This window comes from Arachis ipaensis, chromosome B08 (genome assembly GCF_000816755.2).
Source record: "Arachis ipaensis cultivar K30076 chromosome B08, Araip1.1, whole genome shotgun sequence".
NCBI lineage: Eukaryota > Viridiplantae > Streptophyta > Magnoliopsida > Fabales > Fabaceae > Arachis > Arachis ipaensis.
Genome location: NC_029792.2, coordinates 1,860,066 through 1,870,266, shown reverse-complemented (window position 1 = coordinate 1,870,266; position 10,201 = coordinate 1,860,066). Strand labels below are relative to the sequence as shown.

At 35.1% G+C, this 10,201-nt stretch overlaps 2 protein-coding genes across 4 annotated transcripts in view; both read right to left on the bottom strand.

Moving 5' to 3' along the window:
- On the bottom strand, nt 189-8,344 carry LOC107613019. Of its 3 annotated transcripts, none has more exons than XM_016314839.2 (21): nt 8,154-8,344; nt 7,859-7,932; nt 7,439-7,599; nt 6,964-7,038; nt 6,490-6,605; nt 6,151-6,265; nt 5,781-5,909; nt 5,265-5,312; nt 4,836-5,032; nt 4,558-4,754; nt 3,995-4,287; nt 3,646-3,795; nt 3,230-3,550; nt 2,857-3,006; nt 2,319-2,394; nt 1,792-1,919; nt 1,473-1,667; nt 1,084-1,224; nt 866-994; nt 579-785; nt 189-428 (listed from the first exon to the last, which is right to left on the bottom strand). In XM_016314839.2, exons 3-21 carry the CDS (start codon nt 7,571-7,573, stop codon nt 285-287), a joined length of 2,946 nt encoding a protein of 981 aa, XP_016170325.1. In that variant the 5' UTR covers nt 7,574-7,599; nt 7,859-7,932; nt 8,154-8,344; the 3' UTR covers nt 189-284. The 3 variants fall into 3 exon arrangements, with proteins under 3 accessions (XP_016170325.1, XP_016170324.1, XP_020964199.1); XM_016314838.2 differs by having other exon boundaries at nt 7,876-7,932; XM_021108540.1 differs by lacking the exon at nt 7,859-7,932.
- The window catches only part of LOC107613561, a 2,451-nt gene continuing 1,759 nt past the window's right edge, over nt 9,510-10,201 (bottom strand). Inside the window, exon 2 of the mRNA XM_016315626.1 lies at nt 9,510-9,962. Within this exon, the coding sequence (XP_016171112.1) occupies nt 9,959-9,962 (4 nt within the window). The 3' untranslated portion in view covers nt 9,510-9,958. The remainder of the gene's footprint in view (nt 9,963-10,201) is intronic.

Genomic DNA, 10,201 nt, shown 5'->3' with positions numbered 1-10,201 from the left:
AGTGGCAACCTATAACCATAACCATTTTTATTCCTAAAAATCTCTTTAAATATTGACAATTATAATGAAATTTATCGACATAATTATACATTTGCTGGAAAGAAACACCCCCCTCCCCTCTCTCCCCACCCATCTCAACATAAAGATAAAAAAAGGCAATATATCTTTTAAATTTCCCACACTTTGGGCAAGAATGGTAAAAACCATCTCAATAATCAGCATTTAGTTTATCATCGATGCAAATAATGAAAAAATGGCTTCTATGTTTTGCAACATAGTTTGCATTAGCATCCCGCAGCTCTCAGGAATTTATCATAAGGGCTTGAAGGTGGTAGTCTCAGAGAATTTTGCTGCACTAGAACTTGATCCTGTGAAATAGATTGCTCCTGGCTCACTAACTTTAAATCATCTTGTAAAAGTTTCTGCACCTGCAGAATTGCACGGTACAAACATATAATTTCTCAGTAATTAACTTCATTAGTTTAAATCCTATCTAGAACCTAGATACTGTAGGAAAAAAAATCATTCCATAACTTTTGTTTACAGAAAAATCAACTCCTTTTTGTGAACACACTAACCTTAGTTGGTAGAGGGGGAACTTCTACTCCCCGTTCACTTGGAAGAACTATGGCCTTGACATCTGATCGATGCTTGAAACTCTGAAGAACAGACATCTTCTCTTGTTTCCCATTTACAAGTGCTTCGCACTGGTCCTTCATTTGGTCATAGGGTAAAGGATTTGAGGAAATGGAAAAACTGGCAACTTGCCGTGCGGTTTCGGTAACCTGTCCATGCAAAATAATCCACGTGTTTGAGAGAAGAAGAAGAAACACAGTCCCCAATCAACTATAGTGTGAATGTTTACCGATTCTAATAGTTGGTTAACACTTAGAACATCAGCAGTATTGGTTGAGAGTGATGTTCTGCGATCAGACTGACTTCCGCTTGGTTCAGGCCCAGACTCTTCACCAATCGAAAACTTTGAAGTCTCTATCTGGAAAACGACCCACCACAATATTAGGCACACAAGTTTTCAAAAGCCAATAAACAGAGAAGCAACTTTGGATCAATTATTAAATTTACCTCATCAAAATCAGGGAACTCAATCTGATCACGCGGGGAAAATTGCCCTGGTGTCTCCATAAACAGTGAAGGTCCTGAAGGATATGCCTCATCAACGGAAAATCCCTGTAGAATTTGTGTCTTTATGTTGGACAACTCATCCTGTTAAACAAAAATAAAAATCATATTTCAGCAAATGTGCTTATAAAACATCCTCAACAAGCCACTAGACTGCAACTTTAGCTTATCAACACATATTGTGAACATACCTTGCATAAGATGTGCATAAATGCATAATACCAATGGGTTAATTAGGCCTAAGTAACACTTATTACGAATGTGTTTGTAAAAACTAAAAGAAATTGATCAATTTTAAGATAATGTCAGCCCAAGCATATTACTCATATTACCTTGGACAATTTTGAGAATTTAATCATAAAGTATGATATCACAGTCTCTTTCAACTGCTCGTCATCCAATTCTATGGCTGAAAGTGAGTTTATAGCGGCAATTTCATCTTCTTGTGACCCATAAATGGTCTTTTCTGATTCTATACAAACAGCTTGCAGTCTGATATCATCAACCAATTTGAGAAAAGGATCTACCTGTTGATTTATGACTTAACTTGTTAACCTCATTATTTTCAAAAAATACAAATATATTGAAAGGAAGCTGAAGAACAAGGCCATAGAATGAGGATAAGTCAAGAGATTCGGAGAAGAAATTTACTGTAGCCTCTGTCAGGGATGATTTAACTTTCGGAATTAAATCAGGGAAATTGCCTGCCCTGGCAGAGAACATAAGCATGTATGAAGCCAAGGTAAAAAGGGACCTCCTGCGAGTTGGTTGCAAGCCTCCTTTAACAGACATGTAAGGAAGGAATCAGAATTTTCATCAGAGAAATTATTATTCTCAGGGTCAGTTAGGAATGAGAGTAAAAACAGTATAAAATTTTATGCAGGGGTTTATGGGTTAAATTACATGAAAATTTGATCCTTATAGTTTTGCCTCCTTTTTTCACTCTCATACCAAACTCACCCTCAATAGGACAATTCATCTAAAGGTAAACATTTGAAAACACTGAAATTGTGATTCCATTATTGCCTCTGTTCCAAAGGAAATAACATTTATCTCTTTTGTATAAAAATAAGTCATTCAATGATGACTCTGTTCCCAGCCTTGAATCCATGGAGACAGGAGTACTCTTATGTCATTCCTTCCTACAGATAAGAAAATCATCCGTACATCCAACTTACCTTCTTGGTCCAAAGAGATGCTTCGAAGGGAGAATGCTAATTGGAAACATCTAGCCAAAACCCTGTAATTGGATGCCTGACAAAGCAATTCATATCACCATTAAATTATAAAAATTAATTAAAATATGAAAACAGATTTGGATAAATAGATTTTAAAGCTAGCGGGATTAGTTAAAAGGCTATGAATAGCATTTTTTTTTTTTTCATTTCTGTAAAGATAAAGTTTGCTGTCAAAATTATTGCCACTGCCACTAAATGCAGGCTCCATTTTGACACCAACTTGAAATATTCTTTTTAAGTTGCTGAAATAGCTAATTGCATTTCATAATAAATTGGAACTTGGAGGCTTTTATGGTAACGAATGTATCTGCAAAATAAATTAAAAAAAAAAAAAGCAACCCAGCTACTAGAAAACATATAATTCAAAATTTAGACAATACATGAATGATGAACAAAATGGCAGTGTCATTGTTTTGTTGTTTTCACAGATCACAGATATTTAAAACCAATCATGACACTTGATATACATCAATCTCACCTTAGAACGAGTAAACAATAAAGAGATGCTAAAAGTGTGTGCCATTGCCTCAAAATTTGCAGGGCCATTTTCTACAGAGGTTGCCTGAACCCAGATCGAGGAAAGCAACAGACTCACTTGGTGACTGCTCAATCTAAGAGAACCTAAATCCTGAAAAGAATAACCCCATGGTTAGGAACAACCAAGGGTCTCCATTGTTGGACAAGAAAAAATAAATGACCAAACCAACTGATAGATGTATGTAATAAAATTGAATCCAAGAAGAATCAATAAAATTTAAATATGATCGACACGAACTCCATCATATCATACGCTCCCACTATGGCACTATTAAGATAATACAATTAATACTGATAAGTAGAAAATGTCATACCTCTTTTCCATCAGTTAGTGCATGAGTAAAGCTATAACCACGATATGGATGAACAGCATTTTTATCCCCAGTAACTCCTGCAACCGTGTTTCCTTCTAGCAGTTTCCCATTTAAGTGTTCTGCTTCAGAGAAACTATCATGCTGAATGCGGAAACTATTACTCTGTACCTTCATAGCCATCTTTGTTTTCTGGTCCAACCAAGGAGAAACCATTGATGGCATAAGCACCATAGAGAAGACACTATGTGCTCCAATTTGTGTTTCACGGTCCGGATGAGCCATGGCCACAAGCAATTGATGGAACAAGGCATCAGGGAAAGCCTGGAATAAGTCCAGAAAACACCCTATGTCTTCAGATAAACGAATAAAGCTGAATAGGTAGAAATGTTATTTCCAGTCTATGTAGGAATGCTTGCCTTCTTCTGATATGACACATTAGGGACAGAACTGATTAATTTTGCGGTTTGATAGACAGCAGAGATTGTTGTTCTGGCTATGAGGGTAGAAGTAGAAATATTCTCTAAAACCACAGCCATCAAATCAAGAATGGGTCCTACATCCCCAACCTGTTAAAAGGAGAAGCATTCTGATAAGACTGCTACAACAAAGTCAATTTCAATAATGTAATAATTATATTAACACTCGATTCTAACAATCCCCAAGACCATAGAGTCCAAGAAACTTCACTCAATAAAACCATAGCCCTAGAATAATGCCAGGTGTCATATAACAAATATAAAAAGAAAAACAAAATTTCATACACACCTTGTTTGAAAGTTGTAATATACACCTTTCTATAGCAGACTGAAGTTCAATATTTAACTTATATGCATCACTCCCAACGCTCGAAGACTCAGCTGAACTTTGCAGGCATTTCCTTAAATGTTTAATGAGGTCAGATATTGCACCAATGATTGCAACTGAGGACTGCGGCTTCACATTTTGTGTGAGGTGAGTGGTGGTGTTAATTATATCAATTTGTAGGATAGGTTGCTTGGCAACATTCTTATGATCCAAGTGCTTGACCAAGATGGACAACAAAAGATGAGAGTTATCGCCTGATATTCAAAATGCAATAATTAATTACATGAAAAAAGAAAGTATCAAAATCAGAGAACATCATGTATAACTCGGCCTATGTTTACATAGCCGGTTCACGAGAAGGGTTGTGTTAGGTTTGCAACAGCCGATGTAAAACTTTGCCACATCCCTATGCATGACCACGACGCAATGACGTCTTTGGATCCATGTAGCCAACCCCATCTAGTGGGAAAATGCTTTGTTAAGTAAGTCGAGACAATATATAGCACTGAATGTTCCAAAGCTACCTGATTCTGCTAGAAGGGTTTGTAAATACGTCAAAACAGAAGATGCAACACCCTTTTGGGAAGACCAGTGATTTTCAATATCAAAATTATGAAAAAGTGGTTCAAGGACACGCCGCACAGTTGTAGCTTCCTTTGCCAATTTGGCCATATTATACAAGCAAAGCTTTGACCAATACGTAGGATCCTTAGTGGTGTCCCTGTAAAGTTGGTGAGGCTCTCAGGTGTCAAGAGTGTCAGCTTCATAATAAAGAGGGGACAAAAATAACAATAAGACATACAACTTAGACTCCATCTCAGTTCTTGTCAACGAGGAAGAATTCTTTGTAGAGATATCTGGTAAAGAATGTCCACCATCTGCTTCTTTAGGAAATCCTTGAGCCAACTGATTCTGAGATTGTAAATCAAGTTTCTCTACTGCAGCAACATTGGACGTAGATTGGAGATCCATGTAATTCTCCAAAACCACTGATATAATCTATCTCAGAATCCAAATAATGAACAAGAAATAAAAAAAGAAAAACAATGAGATTACCAAAAAAATAGTTTTGGTTCAAGTGCAAACTAACCACAAAATTCACCCAAGTTTCAGTGCAAAAGTTAGAGGATAAAAAAAAAAAACAGACACACTAAAATAATCCAACCCAGCTATATGCCACTGCTTGCATGAATCAACAATAATTGAAAAAATAGTGTAAAATAATACTCACTTTGTCAAGATCCATGGAAAGATGTGAGTGTTCACCCATGAACTGCACCTGGTCAAGAACAGAAAAAGCGGTGAGAACAGAAGGCATCAGTAGAAGGAAAGAATGACCTTTAAAGGAAACTAACAGAAGAATAGTGTGGTAGGAACAACTGAACAAGGAAGCCACTAGCTCATTTAAATGATTTAAAAGTACTATTCTTAAAAATTTTTGTGAACAAAGCTTCTAGCCTTCTTCAGCTCTAATTACTGGGTTTTACCAGTTTGTACTCTATCTCCTCCAGCACATACCCTTTTCACTATTTAAAAACTATAAAGCAGACAAATTGAAACTTCTAATGACCATGTTTTCAATTGTCTATGTATACCCACGGCACTCCTTTTTGTAGAGAAAATAGGACACGTAGATCCTTGTGTATATTCATCAATAAAGTAAAGTAAAACCCTTTCTTACATGAACACAGAAATGCATAAGCATATTCTGCAGGAGGTAACAAATGAACCAGACCAGAAGCATTACCATGCAGGATAGAGCTTGCAATCCAGCAGAGCGTAGACGCAGAGCTCGATCATCATCTCCCACTTCTTGAGCCATTTGGCATAGTTTTGGGATAAAACCTTCTAAGTTGAACATGTATGTACCATCTGTCTACTTTTAACTCAGAAGTGTCAGTACCTCTACACTAAAGCCATTCAAAGAATATGAATAAAAGAGTACTCTACATTTTCTACAAAGGCAACAGCATCAAGTAGCAAGACTCAGAAAGTTGGACTGATATAGATAGAAATAGAAGTTGAAATCAGTGAATATGCCTTAAAATGGCGGCAAAACTCTTGCATCATAACCTAACTGAATTCAATGCTAAGAAGTCAGAAAGGTTGCCAAATACCTGGCAATCTATAAACCCAACAAGAGTATTGCAGCCTAAGATCCGCAGTTCATCTGCCTGAGTTTGCTCTAGAAGAGTGCGAATGATCCCTAATAAACTATTAGCAAAAAGTGGCCTGCAAGGTTAAGAACCATAGTTTGAATATTATTAGTTAATAAAATGAAGTAGCACAGTAGAAAGTTAAATGAACCAAAACCGACACTACTCGACCCACTTCCTAATAGAAAAGAAAATAACATAAAAAAAAAGTGTTCTTTAACTCTTCTTGAAATCATAAAAAGTGTTCTTTAACTCTTCTTGAAATCATAATTTGGAATTAAAATTACATAAAAAACTTACGTCTGCTCCTTACACGATGATAACAATTTCTTATATATACACAAGACAACGTTCACTGAAGCCAAGTTTTCATTACGTAAATCCTTGTAAAATCTTTGCTCCAAGTTATCAGTAATCTGCCAAGGAAAATACAACAAAAAATTAGTAATGACAATTCAATATTAAAAATAATAACAAAAAAAATCAGAACCTAAATTGATTCATCAGTATTTGTTTATATATAAGATATGCCAAGACTGAAATTAGGTGAGACTGTGCACGTCACTAAATGCAATGAGTAACAACTCTTTCCTGAGTTTAAAATATTAAACGACAAATGTTTCTTTTACCGTGTTCTCATTCAAAATATTAATCTTCTATTTCCAACTGAAAGCGGTGATCACAATGTCCTCAACCACGTCATGATTTTATTGGTTACATGAAACAAATGGACTAAAAAAATAAAAGAAAGGCTTCGAAGAATAATACTAATACCTTGGGAATTCTCAACGGGTTCCTAGAAATATAATCACACAGCTTCCCAATTTTTCTATCATTCGGTTCAGGAACCTGCAAAATATAGGAGTGCATGAGAGAATAATTCTTTCTTATCTTCAAGTTCAGCCAGAGGAGGGGAGAGGCGAAAAGGTGAAAGCGGCGTCTGAAAGCATTTTAAATCCTTTGTCAACTATTATACTAGTAAGTTTAACATATAACACCCTCCAATGGCACTACCTCTCTTCATAAAACCAAAAATCTCATTACTTATAACATTCCCCAATAAGAGTTTGCTAAGAAAACTATGTGAAAAGTATACCTGTTATGGAGAATAAACACACCAACCCAGAATTGATACTTAGATAAGCATGTTTTAAACAATTCATACCACCATTCTCCCAGAAACTAAACCATCTCATGCATAGTGTCTACATAAGAATATATACATAGAAACATAAGCTGAAATGTTGACCTGATTCCGTGGGAAGATATCAGCAATCAACTTCTTGTAACGCTTGACCGGTTGTCTTGATCTTGGGCGTAGTGAAGGGCAAAAGACACAGAGGTTACCACAGACGGGTAAAACCCGTCTGGACATAACCCCCATCTTCCTAGGAATTCACAAACCCCCCTCTGAAAACAAAGCACATTCAAATAAACCTCAAACTTTGCCTCCACCAGTCATGTTCCACTACTCACAAGTCAAAATTCCACACAATTCAGCATAATTGTGTTCATCAACGGTTCCAAATTCAGCTCAATGTATAGCTCATAAAGAGTTTAACGAATTCCAAAACCCAAAAAACAAAAATGTTGCAGGATCAAGTTTTCAGAATCAAAACTAAACTACTATATCAACTTATCATCATTCTTCAAAGTGAGAAATAGGAACCTATCAATTCCAATTACCGAAATTCCAACTCCTTTGCAAAATCAACCTTCTCCGATCGCGATCCAAACCATATACTGAAACCAAAATTTCCACGAACGAAAAGAAAAAAATACAAATTACGCTCGGAAAAGAAAACTGAAAGAAGAATAAGCGCACAACAATGACAAAACCACGCTAATAACTAACTGCAGATGGAATCAAATCATAAAAAGAAAAATCCAGCGAATGAAAAAAACAGAACAAAATAGTAAAATCATTTAATTAAAAATAAAAATAAGAAAATAAAGGAAGGAACCTTAGAAAGATGGCAATGGGGGGTCAGAGTCAGAGGGTGCAACTCGCCCCCGCCTATTGACGTTAATACGACGGAATTGGAAATTGGAAATTCGGCGAAGAAATCTGTATCATATTGAATTAAATGGAAAATACTTCAAAAATATTTTGCTAATTAGGACAAAAAATAAATATTGAGAATTTGGTATATTAAATAAAATAAAAAATAAAATGCAGAGGGTGGAAGGTTTGTGCCTTATGGGGGAGTAGTTGACTGATGACCATGTCCCACGTGGGAAATTGGGCTGTCGTGGCAGTAACTGTCAAGGCCACGTGAGTTTCAGATCGTTTTTTCGTTTTTCTTTTCTTTACTTCTGATTTAGTTTTTATAAATGGTGAAACTGTTATCGGTGAATTTACTAAAAATGAATGTAGGATGGTCCAGTACAATTGGAAAAACAGTAACAGTGATGATAATAAGTAATAACTGAAGGATTAAGGAACAAATTAAAGCTGCAAGGTTGCAAAACGGTCCCGAAATTTATGATATCGTTTGGTGTTGGTGTTGCCTTTTGATTATTCCCAAAGGAAGAAAATGTCCCGCCACTCCCTTCCCTCCTTTTCTTTTTCATTGCTTTTATACATGGATCTCGCTAGAGAGACTATTTGTACAATGTGTATAATGGGCTATTGAGTTACAAAATGAACATCACTAAGGATCGAACTCTTAACCTTTCGGATCTAACACTCTAATACCATATCATGATACCACTCATTTCAAAAGTTTCAGCTAATAGAAAAAGGTAACACTAATGATTATCTCTCTAATGCTCTCTAAACCTCCATTGTACACATTGTATAAATATTTTATTGCCTCATACTTTCCCTTTATACATTTGCACGCCATATAATTGAATATGCTTTTCACCAAAAATAGAATTTTATCTTTTTGAATTAGCTTCACATGTGATTTACTCATTGGGTTTACCCTTAAAGCATTGTATGCATATATTATTGTTATATATTTGTATTTATGACTTCCAAAATAACGAGTGATTAGATCAAATTATTCATGAGGTTCATAGAGTAGCCTAATCTAACTTATCCAACCAGCACTTTTTGAGGAATCAACATCTTTTAAAGTGAAAAAATTAGTAAAATAATAAAGTGAAAAATTAATCATCTTTAAATTAAGATAGTGAAACATATATTTCATATAAGTTATAAAATCAATAATAATTAACTCTTTATTTTATCATTTTACCAACTTCTCCATTTTAGATGATCAAAATTTTTTGAGTGAATTAGGTTTTTTTTGTGACTTTATGTTGATTATACGATGCCTTGCCCCTCCTTGACTGAGTCTAGACCAGTTAGATCGTCTAAATTCGGATCCCTTAACTTGATAACTGACCTGATTTGAAAAGCAAGTCAATTCTTCCAACCAATTTAAAATGGAGTAACTTTTTGCATTGCGAGGATAATAACCTCCTATTATCATCTGAAATTATTTCTAAAAGATGGCTAAGTCCTACTCTATACTCTACAAATACTCACACTAGCTATTTTTTTCATTCAACTTATACATAACCTGTTAAAACTCTTACTAACTTGAGGATTGAGGATTGGAGTTTCTTGCAGGTACCATCAATACCACCATCCAAGCGAGAATGTGAAAGCACTTTGGATTGTGACATTTAGGCCCATTCTTACCTTATCGGTTTCAGAGAAACACCTCATACCAGTGATAGTACATTGTCTCATGACTGGTTTGTGTATGACCCATTGTCAATAGACAACTAGACATTGTTATATTACTTGGTAACCCTACCTGTTAATTGTCAACAAAATTGAATCACCAACCATTTAAAATAATAATAGTAATAGAAAAAAAACCTAGTTGAAAGGAGATACTGCGCCTCCATAAACACACTCATATAAAGACGAATATTTTACATGAAGATGATAATTAAAATATAGGTATATATGTATTATGTTAAGTAATTTAAACAAACATACCAAATGGTTTAATGATTTTTAATTATTATCTTCATATAAAATATAAATAAT